The following is a 20,151-nucleotide window of genomic DNA, read 5'->3' as shown; positions in this document are numbered from 1 at the left end:
GAATGATTATCCATAAAATGAACATGTGTTAAAAGACAGAATAATCGAATATGTTGAAAAATTTGTCAAAGATTTTCAAAACATCAACAACTCTGCGTAATGTGAATGTTAACCCGAATTTCCTCGTGTCCCAGTCAAATATTGTCGTTTCAAAACAGTAAGTCATATCAAAACTTCATACCTGTTTTTTTTATCTTTAAAATATATGTTTTAATCTCTCTCTCTCTCTCTCTCTCTCTCTCTCTCTCTCTCTCTCTCTCTCTCTCTCTCTCTCTCTCTCTCTCTGAGATACAGGTGTCTGTATCTGTATCATGGTGGTACGTTGCAGAACCCAAGATTGTATTTTATGCAACGGTGAGAGAGAGGGTCACTTCGGTGTAGTGACCGTGTCGGCTAGGGGGGCCTTAAAAGCCCTTACTGACGTGGTATGCACAACTTCTTACATGTCCTCTGGCAGGTGGTTTAAGTGTATTGTTTTTATTACAATATAAATTAAATAATTTACTATTATTGAAGGTGTTTATATCTTTTTTTATGTCTTTTAGGTCAACATGGAGTAGAAGGCGATTTTACAGCACAAATATCAAGAAAAAAGAGGTAATTTTTTAAAGATATTAATGTCATACTTCATCTCTAATATTAACTAAGCCTGCTCAGTGTGTCAGAAAAGTGCATTTCATGTATAAAAGATTACATAAAATATAAATTTAGGAGCTGCATATATTACACATGTTAAAGTTATATTAAGGTAAATTTTTTCATTAATATTTAAACTGTTTTAACCCCGATAAGATATACTGGTACATGAGTTTGACTGAAGACTATCCAAAGAACAATTCTCACCAACACATAATTTAATGTGTTGATGTAGTGATGTAACAATGCACAGGCGAGAAATGGCCTTAGGCCAGTAGTGATGTTGTATTATTCATAAAATAAGCTTGATATAAATGTTTCAACAGATATGTGAATTTTTCCTTATCTTTTCATACATAGTGGCAAATACATATAGCAAATCATAATGATGTATTACAAATTCTCAATGGACATTTTGTTACATGCATTTACAGTTTGACTCATAAGAGAGATCCACTCCTTTCTTTTTTCATTGTCTTACAAAGATCTGTGTATCACATTTTATTGTTACAGAACATCGACTTAACAGAATTTAGTCCAGAGAGAATTAGAAATTTTTGTATCATTGCTCATGTTGATCATGGAAAGAGCACCCTGGCAGATCGGATGCTGGAAATTACAGGTAAAATTCATCACAAGTGTTTACATGAATGTTTTACTTCCCTGTGTAATGATTCCATTTTTATCCAGGTCTTCAGTGTCAATTGTTTTTTTTTTAAATATTTCCTGGACCAACAAGTTCCATTTAACATATTTATATATATATATGTATTGACACATTTAGACATGAAAGGACGTCATTTTTGTTGCGAAAAAACCATCAATTAAAAAACTTTTAATTTTCATCCTCATTGAACTACAAATTTAACTGATTATAGTTATAAACCAGTTGGTATATTCACTGTATACATGTATATACTATGTGTAGAACATTCAGAATACACAATTTATATGGAACAACCTACCTTAGAAATATTCATACTAAACTTTTATAATAAATTGGAGGATTTAGACAATCATTAACCTTTTCTGATAGAGCTTGTTATACATTTAGTTTATTTCATTATCACCCAGTGTAATTTTGTTTTCATAGAACAACATGAGCTGTATTTTTTTTATATACATGTATTTGTCAAAAATCATCTTCATGTATTTTAAGGCTTTCAAAAAATCCATATACAGTCAAACTTCCTTATCTCGAACTAAAAAACTGCTAGATATCCAAATATTCAAGATATTGAGGGTAAATTACTAAAAAAAAAAAGCTGGTTGGGACTTACAAATCACTTTGACTAACCATGGTGTTCGAGATATTGAAGTTCAACTGTACGATGTACATGTATGTGGTTTTAGAGGGTTTTTTATTATGATAATCTGTTAGAAAAATCTTAAGTGTTTTAAGCATTGTTTGGATGGATAAAAATAATACAATAGGCCATCATTAATCACTGGAGGCTGTACGCTTTGTTCTACATTTTACAATACACACAGGTGTTATACCGGAGAACCAGAAGAACGAGCAGGTGTTGGACAAACTCCAGGTAGAGAGGGAGAGAGGCATCACGGTGAAGGCCCAGTCAGCCAGTCTGTTCTATAGTGAGGACGGTGTGACTTATCTCCTTAATCTCGTGGATACTCCGGTCAGTGCTTGTAAATCAGTACCTCGGATAACATCATGTACCGGTACCTATATCAGTTGATTAGAATATTTGATGGAATTTTTACCACTTTCAAGTACATCTAAAATCATCATTTAATGAAAGTTCAGTACTAGTACTTTTAGGTTAAATGTTTTGAACAATTCTGTATGACCCATCATGTTATATTCCTGTGGACTTATTTATAATCAATGAAATTACATGTAGGTTTAAAAGATTTATAGGTGAAATAGTTCGTTGAAATTATCGTGATGACCAATCCATGGATTACAACTTTCAAATGCATACATCATTTGCAATCTAATAAAAAAAATTACATTTATTGCTTTTCAAAGAATGTGTTGAAATCAATGTGGTATTCTTCATCCTAACAATAAAATTTATTTGACATACATGTTCGTTTATAACAGGGCCATGTAGATTTTAGCTATGAGGTTTCTCGCTCTCTGTCAGCATGCCAAGGAGTCATCTTATTAGTGGACGCCAATCAGGTACTCTCACAATTAATCTGTATGTCATATGTATTCCTCTGTAATACTCTGTAATATATCAAGATGCTTGTATGTTAAGAATCTGCATTTATGATATGGGACCTGATAGTTAATGGTTGTCAATGATTAGTTTAAATGAACTTGCAAAGCCTTATATAAAAGATAGAAATTGATATTGGAAGACTTTAATAGATAGTTACTACCTGGGGTTTATTTGGAATATGTTTTGAAAATAATTTGCAGCATTTGACGATCTGTTTTATAATGTAATAAATATGTAGTCAGATTTACTTTTAAATGTACATTTACATCATTCTTTTGTACATTGTATGTATAATGCATTGATGTAGAGTTTAATGGAAAAATTATATTTTTAGGGTGTACAAGCACAAACAGTGGCCAACATGTACCTGGCAATAGAAGCTGGGCTAGAAATCATTCCTGTGTTAAACAAAATTGACTTAAAGGGAGCTAACCCAGCTCTGGTCTCAGAACAAATACAGAATCTGTACCCTGTGAGTGATGAGGAAATTCTAAAGGTATGGAAGGATTAACTACAAATTGTAGCTACTGGGATTTTTTTTTTATTAAAAGCTGCTAAAAGATAATCATACATGTACATTGTTACTTTGTATTTGTATTTTGTAGATTTCTGCAAAACTAGGTACAGGTGTAAGTGATGTTTTGAAAGCTGTAGTCAAGAGGATACCCCCGTAAGTGTTGGTTTTATTTAAACCTTGGACCGTGTTTTACAAAAGAACTTACGACAAAGTCGTAAAAATTTTCATTCTAAAGGAATAATCTTTAACGGAAAAAATTATATTAAACCATTTAATTACAATTTTTCAGTTTCAGTTGGTATTATATTTCACAGCCAATAAAATAAAACATTGATTAATTTGTAATGAAAAGCATTTAACGATTTGGTCGTAAGTTCTTTTGTAAGATGCGGCCTTGTATGCTATTAACACAATAAATGAAATAATGGAAGACAAATTGAGGATGGTTTACATCAGGTTATTCTATTTCAGACCCCCCTCAGATCCAATGAAACCCCTCAAAGCGTTGGTGTATGACTCCTGGTTTGATAAGTTTAAGGGAATTATATGCAATATAGCTGTCCAGGATGGAGTTTTACTGAAAGGTGAAAATGATTTAACACTCTCATCAATTTGAAGATATGTCACTGCATTGTTCCCTAGCTAGTTCCTATATACATGTACCCTCGGTAGTTTTAGACACTTAATAAACAATTTATGATATATATATTTAATTGTGAATGGTTTCAGGTGAAAAGGTGACTTTCCATCATGCTCAGAAACATTTTGACATACAGGAAATAGGAATTCTTCATCCAGAGCAGACTCCTACCAACATGTTGTAAGTCTTATGTGTTGGTGTATTTGCAAATCAAGATTGGTGAACCATCATATTGTTATCGATCAAGCTTAAACTGTGTGGATCGATAGAAAAAATTCATGTATTGACTTAACATGACTATTTAAATTATCATTCAGTTATTGTAAAAAACCAAGTTTAATGTGTTGGGCTTTTGTAATCCTACAGAAAAATCTGTTTTAAAGTCATTGCTTACCCACTGACCACTCTTTCACTCCTTCTGTTATGAAATGTGAATTGTATATACATATGTATACAGGTTATCAGGGCAGGTGGGCTATGTGACAGCAAATGTCAAGAGCAGCACGGGAACACTGGTCGGGGACACAATGTATCACAAGTCTGAACCAGTGGAGCCTCTTCCTGGATTCCGTCCCGCCAAAGCTATGGTAGGTCAATGTCAGCTCTGTATCTGGCTTGTCATTGGATAATTGACTTTGACTGGTACATGTAGGTCAACTGATAAGCAGCCATCTTTTATCAACTTTGCAAGACAAAGATTGTCTTTATTGCATAGCCATTATGATGGTAGTCCTATCTGAACATGCCTTTTGCTTCCAAAAGAATGGAAGAATTTTAGTTGTGATATTAAAACGAACAATTTTGAACAAAGTTTGACGATCTTAACTATTTTGTTAAAGATAAAATGTATAAAAGATGAGTTATCCAAGAGAGAGTTATGTCTTTTAACAATGCAAAATTGTACATTTAAGTCATTTAGTTTTATCGTTTGCTTGCTCAAAGGTCTGTTTCAAAATTGATTGATTTTTGCAAGGTATAGCATAATGAAAGTGAGGAATGAAACCTTTGTGGAATGTTGATTTTAATAGAGATGAATTTGCTCACAGGTTTTTGCTGGGATTTATCCCATAGATCAATCACAGTATGCCAAGCTACGAGAATCCATCACCAAACTTACATTTAATGATTCCAGTGTCACTGTGACCCAGGATTCTAGGTAAACTACAATTTAATGATCCGTTCTCCAAATGCTGGTTTGCTTGTATTTGTAGGGTAATGAATTGTATGTTTTTGATGTTCTGGCCTGTGTTTTGTTTGATAGTGCTGCCCTTGGTCCTGGGTGGTGTATCGGGTTTCTTGGGCTTTTACACATGGATGTCTTTAAGCAGAGACTTGAGCAGGAATTTGATGCTAATGTAATAATAACAGCTCCTAACATACCATATAAAGGTAAGTGCAAGAACCTCTCATATATTATATATGAATATAGAACATTATAATCTTCCACTTCAAATGAATCTGTGGTAAGAATTGAACCCTCATATACAGTAAAACACGGTTATAGCGAACACGCTTATAATGAATTGACGCTTACAGCGAAGTGATTTTCATTCCCTGTGACTTTATTTCATGTTGTAAACTAGACGGATATAACGAATTACGCTTATAACGAAGTACAATTGCCCATCCCTGGGACTTCGTTATAAGCGTGTTTTACTGTATTGTATAAAGGTAAGAGTCGGCATCTGTATCTCCCACATACAGTTTAAAGGTAATAAGGTATCTCTTATACACTTGTACAATATCAGAATAAGAGTTAAAATTTACACATTTAGATACCATATTATGGAAAGACTTTACACCTTGATATCATATTAACTCAAACCATAAAAAGGTAACAGAGTAATACAGGGTTGTCTCTAAAAATTGAAGTAGAAGGAAGAAAGAAAAAGTAGCAGGAGGTCTGGGGGTCTAGCTTATAGCTGGATTGTGTTTGAAATGCAATAATAGGTGGGTAATTACATCACTTAATTTAAATTAAGCGGGGGAACTCCCCGCCCCTGGGTCTTAGAGACAACCCTGCGAATAAACAAACACCTTTTACTATTGGATGAAGGTAGGAATAAAACACCTATCACTAGCATATTAAGGTAAGATTGACACCTACTGTATAACATATATATAAGTTATAGATGAGAATGAACACCTTTATATATTAACATCTACAAATCATAGGTTAGAGTTATTGGTAACACCTCTTAAGGTGGTATGAAACACCTGCTGATATTAATGTGGATAAAAGTACAGTTTGATAAAAATATTTTCACCGGTTTTGAAATTTTAAAGTTTTACAATATAAACTAAAAATATGTTTTGAAAAATTTTTAAAAAGGTAAAAATTATACACGACCCAGCAGAATTTGAACTCAAGACTAAAAGTAACGCTCTAACCCATTGTGGTATGCTTTTCAGGTAATGATTATGGGAAAGAAAACATTTGCAAAAATTATATTTGATTTTATTGTTAAGTTCGATTGTAAGTATGTCATATGATAGAGGTGTCACTGCCCCATATACCACCATGTACATGCAAGAGTTACACCTTTCATATAATGATATACACATGGAAAAACCAAACCTCTTACACATACAATATGAAGGTAGGATTAAGGAATAAAACTGCATATTCCGGTACAGTTTATTTTTATGAAAGATAAAGTAAACTTCAAACAAATTTATATAGTGTAGTAAAAGTTCTTTATTTCTTTTTTTTTCCAGTTAAGATTTTTGGTGCTAAAAATATAAAGCAGTACAAAGGAGAAGAAATAACAATACTGAATCCTTCAAAGGTATACCTCTGATTGATCTTATAAATGTGTTTATCTATGAATTATGCTCATACGTGCACAGATATACAAAGGATGTTTAAATGTAAGATACGTTTCATACATTCCATATCTATGTCAATTTTTTTTTTTTACGATGTTTAGCTTCCTGTCCAAAATATTATTTCCCATTATTATGAACCGATGGTCCGAGCCACTCTAATTTATCCTGACCTCTACATAGGAGAAATTCAAGCTCTTATTACGGTAAGACAATATGCAAATTCATGTATCAACATTTTTGAGGCTGCTAGGTGTTCTATGAATCGTAAGTCTCAAACCTTTACAAATATTTACATATTTAGAATTCAGATGTGGTTTTTTTTTTCAAATTGACAATAGCACAGTTTACCTATCAATATGTTTGCTTGTATTTCCAGTGATTAGGCTTATTTCTCATTTTGAGTAACGGTACATTTTGAAATAAAAAATACTTTTAAAATAACAAACAACCTTGAAAAAAGGGGTTTTTTTATACAAAAAAAGTAAAGCTTTTGTGATATACCATTTCATTATGTTATGTTTGAAAAGGAGAGACGGGGCAACACTGAGAATCAGACTTACTTGGACAACTCTCGTGTAATCCACAAAGTTATCTTTCCTCTCAACGAGATTCTTATTGACTTTTTTGATGCTTTAAAGTCAGTAACAAAAGGATATGCAAGGTACGATTCAATTGCACATAGTTGGACTTTGTTATTCAACAACTGCATGAAAAATTGTAAATTTCATTTTGTGTTTTTGATTTCTTTGTAAATTTGTTATGCATTGTTAATTTTTGTCTCTCAGAGTTAAATTTTTGTGTATTGATTTACCTACAAGCTTTAAAATAGGTGTACTGTTATTTATAATCAAAGAAATTAATCTTCTTTTACAGTTTTGATTATGAAGATCATGGATATGAAGAAACAAGTTTAAACAAGGTATATATTGACTTGTTAAAGTACATGTATAATTGTATGTGCACTGAAGCAAATTATTGAATGTATAACCCTGTCTATGAGACATATTTAACAACACTGATTTAACAGTGATTACGTAACCAATTGCTTTTCAAAAATCATTTATAAGGTCATTAGTTAAAACTTTTCACCTACTCTTCTCAAAATCTGAAAGCTGTACATTCCTATTTGTATTGCATGACAATTGACTTTCTTTAACCATGATAATGAATAGAAATGGTGGTAAATAGCAATGTATAGGTTAAAAACAGGAACTAAAATAAAGAGCGGACTTAAAGAAACTCATGAAATAAAGTCCTAAAACTTCACAAAACTTCAAGGTTACTTGAGAATTGGATCCCTTGTTTTATCTAAAAAGTTAGGGCTTTATTCTTTTAAATCACTTCGTAGTGTCCTGAGGTGGAACACCAAGAGATGATTACCTCGGTTTTATTCTTTTTATAAAATTTTAAAACTTTTTTTTATTAGTTTCATTATCCAAATCTTTTTGGAGTTTAAATTTTCAGAATATCAATACCAGTGACAATATGCTAAGTCACGCAAGTTAAAATATTGTACTTACATTTTCAAAAAGACAATACAGCTACCTGGGTAAGAACCAGTAGCTGCACATGTAATCACATAGTAAGATATTTAGCCCAATTCTTATGTCGTTAACAACTATGCAATAAATACATTTTAAACAAGTAGAAATAGTTTTATAATTGTTCTGTTATCAGGGGCGTAGCTAAGGCTTCCTTATTGTGGAAGCAAACTAAGGCAGGGGATTTGGGGGCCGCCTTGAGCCCCCCCCCCCCCCCCCATGGGTACAGAGCGAAGCCATGGTGGGGGCCCAGGACGCCCGGAAGATGGCGAGTTTTCGGCATTTCAAACACTTAATTTGGTGTATCCAGAAAAAGAAGTTTCATCAAAATAACCCCAATTTTTAATGTGTAAAATGCTTACTTCATCATCATAATATTATCGATAAAGAAAAAAAAGTAGTGCCTTATTTATAATGTAATTAATTTAATCAATTTATTCTATATCTTAAAAGTTTTTTGCTTTCTCTCCTCATGGTCTATAACATTTTTGTCTACATAAATACTCATATATTTAAACTTTAAGATTCCGTTATTTCGATCTCGATAATCTATTCATAATCATTGTCACGATCACTGAGGCTATAGAATTGCATGCAAATAATATAAGAATATAACAGAAGAGCAATTTCTTTTTTATTTATTGAAAAAGAAAGGCAAGTCGTCTGCGCTATTTCTCAGCAAATTCTGAGATAACAGCGGCTTAGTTTAATTTTTATTCCTAAAAGAAAGTTTTCATTAATCGGCATTATTTAAATTTTATTTTTATTCTTTTAATTTATTTCTTTTTTCTTTTCTGAAAATGATATGGAAGCACTTGCGTACTTGCGTACGCCTAGCTACGCGCCTGGTTATTATTTATTTCAAAAACAAAAACTGCATAGTCCTGATACTAGTAATCAAAATAGGGTATTTTCAAAGTAAAAAAATTATGAAATTTTTAAGATGTTGCTAAACACAACTTTTATTACCGGTATTCTTTTTAGTTACTATGAAAAAAATTACCAATGCAATGATCTTTCTAATTATACCGAACGCAAAAAGTTGCGAGGGGAATAATGTTTTTGACCCGTCCATCGACCATTGATTCAGTCAGTGTGTAAGTCAGTCAGTCCGCACGTCCGTCTTGTCTTTTGTAAGCGCAATCCTCTTAAGCCACAGCTCAAAATTCTATGATACTTTGTAGGTATTAAGGACACAATCTGTAGATGTCCATATTACCAGGGTTCCTTCATTTTGGGGGGAATTTTGGCTTTTTTGAAGTTAGAGTTTTGGCCTAATATTCAATAAATTAATGAACAGTTTGTAAGCAAAACTCCTCTTAATCAATCTGCTGCACAGAATTTCGTAAAACTGTAGACATTCAGGACATAATGTATAGATGCGCATATTACCAGTTACATTAACCATTTTACTGGTTCATCCATCAATCGTCCACCAGTATTTCTAATGTAGCGGAATTGTCCAGGCATTATCTGCAGATGTTGCCATTTTGTTACTTGCTGAATACCAGTACATGATGTTAGCACTGGCTACAATTCATCTATATGATTTATTGTAAGACCAGCGAAAGTCAGGTCAAGAGTATTAAGGAAAGAGTAGCATAATTGGGGTTTGTAGATATAAACATTTTGGTCTGCAGTCGTTTTATATCATAGGCCGATCAATTCAACTACGAAGGATAATTTTTTTTAAACGACATTTTAGGTTAGTTTTACCATTAATGATGCGGAAGTGGAGGAAATGACATTACTCTGTCATACGTCTAAAGCAGAGACTCTCTGTCGGAAAATCTGCGCGCGTCTCCAAGAGGCAGTGCCAAGGCAACAGTTCAGGGTTCAGATCAAAGGTCAAGTCAACCAGAAGCACGTCTGCACGGAAATCGTCAAACCCTTCAGGAAGGATGTCACCCAGAAACTGGTAATTTAGTATTCATGCATTCTCTCTTTTTAAAAAAAATGTTAATTTGGAATTCATAGGACATTGGTTGAATGTAGACTAAGCCTGTAGATCTCCCGATATAAGAATTGAGCAAGGTTTGATGTAATTTTCCTTAGAAACTATAAATGACGGTATCTTTTGAAGAATATACAATAATTTTGTTCCTTTTATTATTAAAATTTGTTTAGATTTCCTAACAAGAATAATAAGTATGTATGAACAAGGATTACGTAATGATAGAGATCCAGTTCATCCAGTAGAAATCAACACAACAACATTTTTCCGACTATGATGTACAATATACCTATGTAATCAATGCATTATGATATTTCGCTTGAGGCCAGCTTCAATTTTAACTTCACGTGTGAAATAGATAACAAGACGTCAATTGAAACATTTTTTTATGTAACTAAGCACAAATGGAGATCTTTTTGCGCATTTGAATTTCATGAAGATTGTAGATTTCCACCTTATTGCTTAAAACAAAACTGAACGAGCGTCGTATTTTAAAAACAAAAACACCCTTTTTTATAGGAAGTATATTTGTACAATGAAATGTTTGATCTTTTAGTTACATGTAACTCATTTTATCTACATTTTTGTGATTTTAGTATGGGGGAGATGTGACACGGAGAAACAAGCTGCTAGCGAAGCAGGTGGAGGGCAAAAAGAAGCTCAGAAGTCTAGGAAATATACAAGTGCCAAAAGATGTATTTATTAAAGTCCTTACACAGAAATAAACAATGTACATTCTATAAATGCTTTGTTGTTTTGTTTATTATTTATCATTTGTGTAATCAGAGACCTCTTTCTGTGACATACTTGGTTCCATTCTTTCATTAATATTGGGTTGTATTGGCTTTTGACCCATATTTTATCGTTTCTCTACATTCCGCGATATGACAGGTTTTTTTTTAAATTTCCAGTAAAATGATCAGAAAAAAGGAATGAAGGAATATGAAAAAAAAAAACGGTCGGAAAAATATCAAAATGTGCATATTTTAAAGCAATTTAAGAACATTTGGTTTTATTTTCAAGACAATTCTGTATGTTTTGATAAGTTAATTCGAGCCAGTTGGTCATACATTAACTTTCTTTCCCATGCACTGTAAACAGCAAATTATCACGAAGTGAATTTTCCAATTTCAAAACATTATAGAACTATATCAACTTCAACAAAATCTCCATCCATTAGGACGGTCTGGTAGATAAAGAATTCAGTCCATCTTTACGTGTGTGAGGAGTGATTTACAAAGCCACTGGTAACTGCAAAGAGTAGGACTTTTTGAGCAGTCCTCAGGGTAAAGGAGAAAGAGATTCATATTCGACAAAGAAATGAGGCTATTTTTTATGCTTAAAAACATTCCAGAATAATGTGGGCGATATTTATACATAACTAGTGCATATCATCCGGATTGTGATATGCATGCACTGCGATGCAGGAAATTACAAGCTTAATTTAAGCTGATTGGGTAATCTTTTAATCTGAACGTTCAAATCACGTAATGATGATTTTATTTTAACTGCCGGTAGGATAAAAAAAAATCCCTTCACAAAAAAAAATCGGCGTGATTATCGTATTTAATACATGTAACAAATAAATATATGAGAAGACATAGACTTCTGATATACAATACAACCAACAGATATTCAAACAAATTATGTGGAGTTTAAAAGAAACCAAAAGCATATGATATTTATGTCAACGCAAGTCACTTTTGTAAACGTTCAGTTGTCAACTGTAAACTGTCTACTGTAAACTGTTTACTGTAAACGTTGACGTAGACAACTAACAATGCTAACATTCCATCATACTTTTAAATGTTATCAACAAACGTTATCAGCATTCATTTGTTGTCATTCTCGTCACACCTTTAATATTAATAACAAGCAATACAATTAATATGATATATAAGATACGCTTCACTCATGATTTGATCACCAATTCCTCCGCTGCCGACAGCCTAGAGTCACTCGTTGCATTTCGTTGAATTCCTGAGGGTTCGTCCGAATTGCTGGCAATGGCCGTCGACTCTTCTATTGTTACACCCATCCATCCGCAATACAGTTGTTTGAACCCGTTCCTGAACGACCTGTTCATAACGCCGTAAATGATGGGGTTCACTCCGCTGTTAGCGTAGCCCACGAGGATCGTGAACATGTGAAAGCCCCTGGGAGCGACCCCAGGGGCGTAAATGGACAGCAACATACTGATACAGTAGGGACACCAGGAGATGAAGAAAGCGATGACAACGACCAGAAGTATACTGGCAAGTCGGAGCTCTTTAGTTTGTGCATCCTTTTTCTTTTCTTTTGTTGTGGTGAAATATTTAGTGTTTTTGTTGGATTTCCTGGCGCTGTAGAATATCAAGATGTTACACACTGTCATAACACTGAACGGTAACCCGAAACAGCAGCTGATCATAAAGATGGCATACGATGGTGCCAAAGTCCAGTCACAGAAACAGAACGACTGAATGGGGATATAGGCGTAGGCTGCCCAGCCGAACAGCGGGGGCAGGGAAATTACGAAGGCTAACAAGTACACACCTGTAAAAGAAACAATTACAACAAGTCAATCATTTTGTAGCAACAAATAAAAGAGCAGCATGAATTTATCTTTTGCAAATGAAACACATTATACAAGTACGTGAAGAAAAGGTCAAACATTTGTTTTATTACACATTTCATTCATGTCATTTCTATAGTCAAAAGGAATACTAGCTATTTTTAAGGAATTCTGCTCTATATCAAATACCATAGTTGGTCAAAATTATACGGTTTAATAGTAAGGTATGCACAGGGACTCATTGCGACCTTTTAAGCCCTGTCCGTTTACATTTTGATACTCATATATATGTGATTAACTCGTCAAATTTTGGCTACACATATCTTGGGCCTATTTCAAGTATTTGACAACGACCTCTTCTAATGAATTGATTTGATGGTATGTCATTGAGTTTTCCTGTATTGTGGTTTCCATAAATATAAACTATTTCAGCTTTCTTTGCCCACGACCTGTCTTGGGGTCAACACTGCATCCTTTCCCTCGGATCTCTGTCGCCTTCCTTATTGTTCATATACCTAACAGGTACAGAAAAGTGATAAGGCGATGTTTTTCCTGCAGTGTAATGGGGTGTGAGGAGCATACGAGACCGTTTGATCCTTTTCAAACGTCGAACAATGACTAGTGTCTTGAGTACCGTGTGTATTGAGATTCGTATAAAGGATCGATTGTTTGGCTACTGGCGTCTTCTATTGAGTACATTTTATTTACCCCGATGGCCATTTTTTTTGGATGTCCTTAAAACAACGGGTTTAAAACGTACATGTATACGGTATACGAATACGACACACCCTGATAAATACATAATTATACATATGTAGAGCGTATAAACATGCATAAAAGGAATCCTAACTGAAACGAAGAGAGGACATAAATGTCTCGCCTCTGTTATGATAATACACTGTACATCAACACGATGTCAGAACTTCCTTTTGTGTTTGAATTTCACATGTTTGTTCAGCGAAAAGACGCAAAAACTGATGAAAACTTTGATAATGAATTTCTTTTGAGTGGAATGACACTGCGCATTTTTTTTATACTTTACATTGCCGATAACCAGCCGCCGGGCCAGAGGTAGGCGACTGCTGGTAACGTGTTAACGTCCTACAGGCCTCAAAAGGTCCGCAATTCAGAGTCATCAACCTCGTATCACTAATTATTATTGATGTTATTGAATCAAACGTAATTATTTTTGAATGATTTATAACTACGAATACGACGGTGCTCGTTTTTTAAGCTCCAAAGAGAGCGTTTCTACAAATATCTTGGGGAGTTATTCCAATTTGTACATTGTAGTTTGAAAATTACTGTAAGGGTCAAAAGTCAAGAAAAATTGACCAAAAGCATTGTAAAATACATGTAGATAACAAAATCCTGATTAAATGTACATGTATGTACGTAAGTAATTATTGCGTTGACTAGATTCTTACCTAGGACCATCAGCACGGCGTTCCTTTGGGTGTATATGACCTTGGATTGAAAAGGGCGACAGATCATCACATACCGATTAATGCTAATGTTACACAAGGAAAGCACACTGGAGCACAAGGTCAGCATGTTAATGAAGCCAAACACCAAACAAGACATATAGTCCAAAGGCCATTTTCCGGCATACAGGGCCACTACGGTCACGGGCATGTTTGCTATGGAAACGAGAATGTCTGCCGCTGCCAGTCCCAGGATGAAGAAATTTGTGATTGTCCGTAGTTTCTTGTTCCGTATAACGATGAAGTAGACCGACACATTTCCAACGAGCGCCACCAGAGCAATAATGATCAGAATCGTTCCTTCGATGTACAGTTCGGCCATGGAAGTAGCGCCATGGTCCGCTAGTGTCAAATGATCGTATGAGGTTGAATTTTCGGACGTCATTTTGTCCAACCGTACTCAGAATTTCAAAATGTTTTCAAGTGTCTTGCCAGATATCCATTTTTCAATCAGTCTTGACTTCTAAAGAAATAAAAAAAAAAAAATTAGTCATGAGAGAGAGAGAGAGAGATTAACACACCCGTTTAGTTACTGCACCTTTTAAATATGACATTCGGTATTGAATGTTGCTGTCTATTTTGACTCCAAATTACCAAATATATTTACACGTGTGTTTGGTAACACTACAGCATTGTGGTTTAGTTTATCCTATTCATGCAGGTCACAGTGAGTATGTATCTTCGTGACAATTAACATACATGTTTCAGGAAATCCACTACATAGTACGCTTCCCGGATACAGTCATTAGGGGTACTATTTCGAATCATTAACAATTTAATATTAATTTGGGATAATTAATGGACTTGCTATCATTCACGGAATAACGTTGTTCAATATACAGTATTTCATTTATAGGCAAAAACATGGCAAACTGTACATGTATGTTGATAAATAGGCAATTTATAAGCTAAAAGCTCTCAATCATTATGAATATTCTAGAGCACTTATAAAATGAGGATCCAGTGACTGCAATTTCAACCACTTCAATCTGGGGTATTTCGAATCACACACACATCACACAATTACTGGATTTCAATGTGCGCTTATCACACACGGGTGTTAAATGCAAAGTAATGATATCACAATGATAGAGTTTTAACAGTCGACCTTTATATATATATATATATATATATATATATATATATATATATATATATATATATATATATATATATATATATGATATAACGTATTAATACATGGATGCTGTAAGTGGTGTGCAGATTATAGAATGGCCAAAAAATGTGATTCGATATTGCTGAAAACATTCAATAATTATATACTAGTACTAGTAGATACTTTATATTATTGCAACGTCGAATTGCATTTCGTTGGCATTCGTTCATATTTTTTGAAACTGAAATAAAACATGGTTAAAATTTCTTTATCAAATATTTGTGTTTACAAGACATAATAATACAGTCATTTGTGGTCAAATATTTCAAAACCGATACTTTGAAGATTATCTTAACTATAAAATAGTCAAAAGTGTGGATTAAATAAATAATTTCTTTATTTATTGAGACTAGAAAATAATAACTAATTCGTTTATAACATAACTTCTTCCTGACTGATTTTTTTTTCGTGTGCAATTTAAGCTTCTAGTTCTAACTTCTGTTGATTGCCTGGAAAGTATTAGAAGCTATGGTGAAATTACATGTAGACTAAGATTATCTTTGAAAGTTCATCGCAAACTTATAGTTTAAATTAATGCAGGTAAAAAATTATGTTTATTTCTGTCCTGAATTCTTGGTTAATCTGAAATGTTTTTTTTTAAGAGGATAAAAAGAACAGGGGCAGATTTCCCCCTTTTTTCCTGTTATTGTATATATGTAAACCACGTAAAGGAAACCAGACGCGCCAGGTCTTGACATACTTTATCGACATACAAGTAATTTTTATGCTTGTTTTAAAATGTCAAACATATTTTTATAAAGTCATCTAATTATCCAGCAAGAGACAATAAATTAATTAGTTCCTCATTGTGATTTTACATGTATACATTGTATTAAGGATTCAGTAAAACGATATTCAAAATTCATATCAAATAAGGCTTTGTTCTGAAATTCTTATTATTCTTCTTAATCGACAAAAAAATACAAAGATTTAGATCTCTGGAGTCTCTTTTAAAAATGGCCGCAAATATTAATTTTGTAATTTGATTCCCAATGACATTTTGCGATCTTTAGGTAGTCAAACATACTGTAACAAGAAGCAAGCTTGAGCTACGGGGTGGGGTAATAGTAGATTAATGCCTTGTTATTTTTCGATTACATGTAGTGCCTGTTGAATGATATGTCAACACGCCAAAAATTCACAAGATTAGGGAATTACCTTATAATGGATTTATTTCATTTTAATCCATGTAACTTACTAGTAATATACATGAAAATATAAATCTTTTTTAAAATCTAAACCACAACCATTTGATGTAAGGATGTTACCTATTTACTGTCGTTTTACTATTTGTTTTACGTGAATTGACAAGATGCGCCAAAAAAAAACACCAACAACAACAGATCGAACAATTTTCATCCACAGCCCAAAACTCTTATCTTGTTTGTTTAATTTAAGCATACTTGGTTAATATCAATGCGTCAAGCTGGTTATCCTCTGAGAAGCCCAGAACAATTCAGATCATTTAAATGTCTGCAATCGGATTGCCAAGGATTTGGTCCACAATCCATTGAAAATGTATCGCTTGTAAGACGATTTTGAAACCCTTGTCTGTTCTGTTGTTTGTTTTTATATTTCGATGTAAAAAAAAAAAGTTGAATTTTGCCCTTTGAAATGGATACGCGAGTGGTCACAGTTTGACATGATTTTCCCCTATTATAATATAAGTATATAGAGTATTAGTAGGAAATACTTACATGTACATCTGTGACTTAACGTAATCAAACAAAATCTCCAAAAAATTGCATGTGTTGCACAGATTGAATCTTGTTTAGGTTATAAAAATGTGGTTACTGTTTTAAATATATACAACATTTTATTAAAATCAGACATCTGTGTATATAAAGAAGCTGAATCATGACAACCGAACAATTTATAGTGTTGTTTTTTGTAAAATGCAATATCATACATAATATAAACATAATAACACATCTGTTTATGAGAGAAGAACATCTATCAAAATAACTCCTTTGAAAACCAATCTATCAAGGCCGTTCTTCCTTGGAAGATGAGAAGATATTATACTATACCCTCTCTTTGGTGACAAAGTCCTACTCATCAAATGAAACTTGATAACTGTCTTTCCTTATTTTGACATAGATATATCACAAAACTGCACCCTATAACTATGCCAAATTCTTAATTCTTTGTTGGGAAAGGAAGGAATTAGTCGACCAAAATCATTGTATGTATGTAGATATAGGTGTAGTTTTCCTTATGTCATTTTTGTCACACCCTGATTGTTCTGACTCAATTTAAACTGGTGCTTATACCATTGGATGCAAGATTAGCCCATCTTTTCAGATGATTTTTCTTGTCAAAACAAGAGCTAGAAAAAAAACCCAACCAAATGTATGAAAAATTCATTCACGATTTACAAACGTTTCGTCAGATATCTCATATCTAGTAGTTACAACCATATGTGTTCACAAATTACGTTTTTAATTTGGTATCTATATTTTCGTAATAGATATATATATTTAAAGTACTGGAAGTCGTTCTGCCCTTTACAAAAATTAAGATTATTAAGAAACAAAATTTGCACATGACCTACCATTAATTCTCAATAATCTAAATTTTTCGAAGGACACTTTTACATTTGGAAAACAACACACTAAGTAATAAAAGTTGATATCATACATGTAATTCAGTACTTTATACATACAAGAGAATACACCTACCCTAGCGATCGTATTCCGAGAGCAAAGTCATCTGGGTTGTAACAGTTTTAAAATCCGGAGAGCAATGCATAAATTTTGACACAGTATTATAACAATGACTGATCCCAGATCCAGTGGTCACAGTTGACCGGGTTTGTAGGTGGGAGTAGGGCTGATCTGAATGAAGTGACTCTGGAACGTCAGCTATAGGGTGACTGTGGTATCTGGAAGGAACAAAGGGAAAACTATTGCCACAGAGAATCGTCGAAATCTAGACAGCTCCTCGTCACAGTTTGATGAGCAAATTCATGATCAGAACGATGGAGTAGTTAGGTTGACAGGTATATTTTAACATACAGAAGTTAAAAAAATTGATGTACCATCCCAAATCGACAGAATTAATGGACACCTGGAACAATGAAGAAACGGACCATTTTAACGTGCTTGCAAATTAATATGAAGTGCTAAATAAATAATTTGCATATCCACAGATTTAAATAAATATCGGGTTTTAAGTACAGGCTTTAAACATACACCTGTCATCCTTTTAATGTCACATATTGTAGTCTAACATTGCGTAATAAATCGGCAATAAATCTTATAAGCGCAAACAATATCCCATTTCATAGCTACCGTTTACTATTCGGAGTGTGTATCTCGACCTTGCAACCTTTTCAGTATTCAACATTACTGTTCTCAACATTTAAAAAATGAACCTTCATTAGCACAAGCTGTGTTGTCAAAAAAGACAAGAATGGTGTCTTTGTTGTGTGAGAAAATTGCAATGTTTATTGTTGTATCAAATGTTCTGTAATCAACATAGCTACAACGCTGTAACAATGCAGAATAGGTCGTTATTTCAGTCAAAGACAAAACTATCGTAAAATTGGAAACTCTCTGCGTCAGGGTATTGTATAGATCGTGCGAGACCACATCTATACATATAAAAATAATAGATCATGTATTTATTAGGGATTAGAGTACAACTGTATACTGCGAATACGTGTCACACCTAAACTGAATGCTTAATAAGAAGATGCTGTAATTAGAAGCCGAACACCATTGGACAACCCATTATCTTCTCAAGATGTGTCCTTAAGTATTCATCTAACTTAAAGACTTAAAGTTTGCTTGGTCCTTTGAACCCACGACCCTCCCCCCCCCCCTTCTTGATTCTGCACGCTCTCTGGGGACGGTGATACATATGTTGATTTTTTTACTTAGTCTTTTTTTTCAATTTTTTAATGACTTTCATGTTTCGTAAAATATTGTTGAAATAACTTTTCTTACCCTTAGCGCACTCCTTTACATATCCAAAACATGAACAAGACAGAAAACAGACACCCACATTTCATTCCTTCTTTGGGACCATCTTGTTATATAAATATGAAATGAATTAAAATGTTGTATCGCTGGAGGCTACTTCGTAAAGATTTTGACAACAAGTTTTTAAAAATCTCTTTAATAATCTGTCAGCTTTTATCCGATGTATTGTTGGTACGCCTTTGGGCCACCTTTGTAAATTCTGTAATCGTTGAAGGTGCTCAAGAAAAAAGTCAAACAAAAGGACATTAAGTGTGGCAAGAAAAGACACAGCGCTACCCATAAGAGCTGTTAAAGAACTTGAAACTGGAGAGTCCAAAGTGAAGGATCAGAATTACTCAATTCGTTCTTTGAAGTCGTTTCGCCTTTAGTAAGCAGTACAAGGCTGGTGTACATATTCATTACGGGTATTTGTTGTTGTAGAGAAAAGAAAAAGAAATGGCTTCTAACCGAGAGACACCAGGGTAATACAAACAGTGAGGCAGTTGTCACCGAAAAGTAGTCCCAGAGACCTGTGATTGTCCCTGACATCTTTTGAGTGCAAGGAAATGGGAATATATATATTGAAAGCTCATTAGCATCTGCTATATCTGAAAAACATCAGCCGTGGTATTTCTTTGATTGATGAAAACTTTAATCCATCC

At 33.6% G+C, this 20,151-nt stretch overlaps 2 protein-coding genes across 3 annotated transcripts; one reads left to right on the top strand and one right to left on the bottom strand.

The window, feature by feature from the left end:
* Positions 1 to 11,053, top strand: LOC105333167 (translation factor Guf1, mitochondrial). Its single transcript, XM_034444934.2, has 18 exons — positions 1 to 157; positions 546 to 597; positions 1,150 to 1,258; positions 2,128 to 2,276; positions 2,705 to 2,785; positions 3,163 to 3,324; positions 3,434 to 3,498; positions 3,817 to 3,929; positions 4,075 to 4,165; positions 4,443 to 4,572; positions 5,032 to 5,141; positions 5,247 to 5,374; positions 6,704 to 6,774; positions 6,916 to 7,017; positions 7,342 to 7,475; positions 7,688 to 7,733; positions 10,061 to 10,273; positions 10,906 to 11,053. Exons 1-18 carry the CDS (start codon positions 51 to 53, stop codon positions 11,032 to 11,034), a joined length of 1,992 nt encoding a protein of 663 aa, XP_034300825.2. The 5' UTR covers positions 1 to 50; the 3' UTR covers positions 11,035 to 11,053.
* Positions 11,054 to 11,857: 804 nt separating this feature from the next.
* LOC105333166 (rhodopsin, GQ-coupled) lies at positions 11,858 to 19,632 on the bottom strand. Of its 2 annotated transcripts, XM_066076866.1 has the most exons (5): positions 19,475 to 19,632; positions 18,206 to 18,408; positions 18,079 to 18,117; positions 14,291 to 14,810; positions 11,858 to 12,844 (listed from the first exon to the last, which is right to left on the bottom strand). In XM_066076866.1, the coding sequence occupies exons 4-5, from the start codon at positions 14,730 to 14,732 to the stop codon at positions 12,222 to 12,224; spliced, it is 1,065 nt and encodes a 354-aa protein (XP_065932938.1). In that variant the 5' UTR covers positions 14,733 to 14,810; positions 18,079 to 18,117; positions 18,206 to 18,408; positions 19,475 to 19,632; the 3' UTR covers positions 11,858 to 12,221. The 2 variants fall into 2 exon arrangements, with proteins under 2 accessions (XP_065932938.1, XP_011434309.2); XM_011436007.4 differs by lacking the exon at positions 18,079 to 18,117.
* Positions 19,633 to 20,151: the final 519 nt, after the last annotated feature.

This window comes from Magallana gigas, chromosome 2, assembly GCF_963853765.1.
Source record: "Magallana gigas chromosome 2, xbMagGiga1.1, whole genome shotgun sequence".
Taxonomy (NCBI): domain Eukaryota; kingdom Metazoa; phylum Mollusca; class Bivalvia; order Ostreida; family Ostreidae; genus Magallana; species Magallana gigas.
The sequence above is the reverse complement of the archived record's forward strand: the minus strand, read 5'-3'. Positions and strand labels throughout refer to the sequence as shown.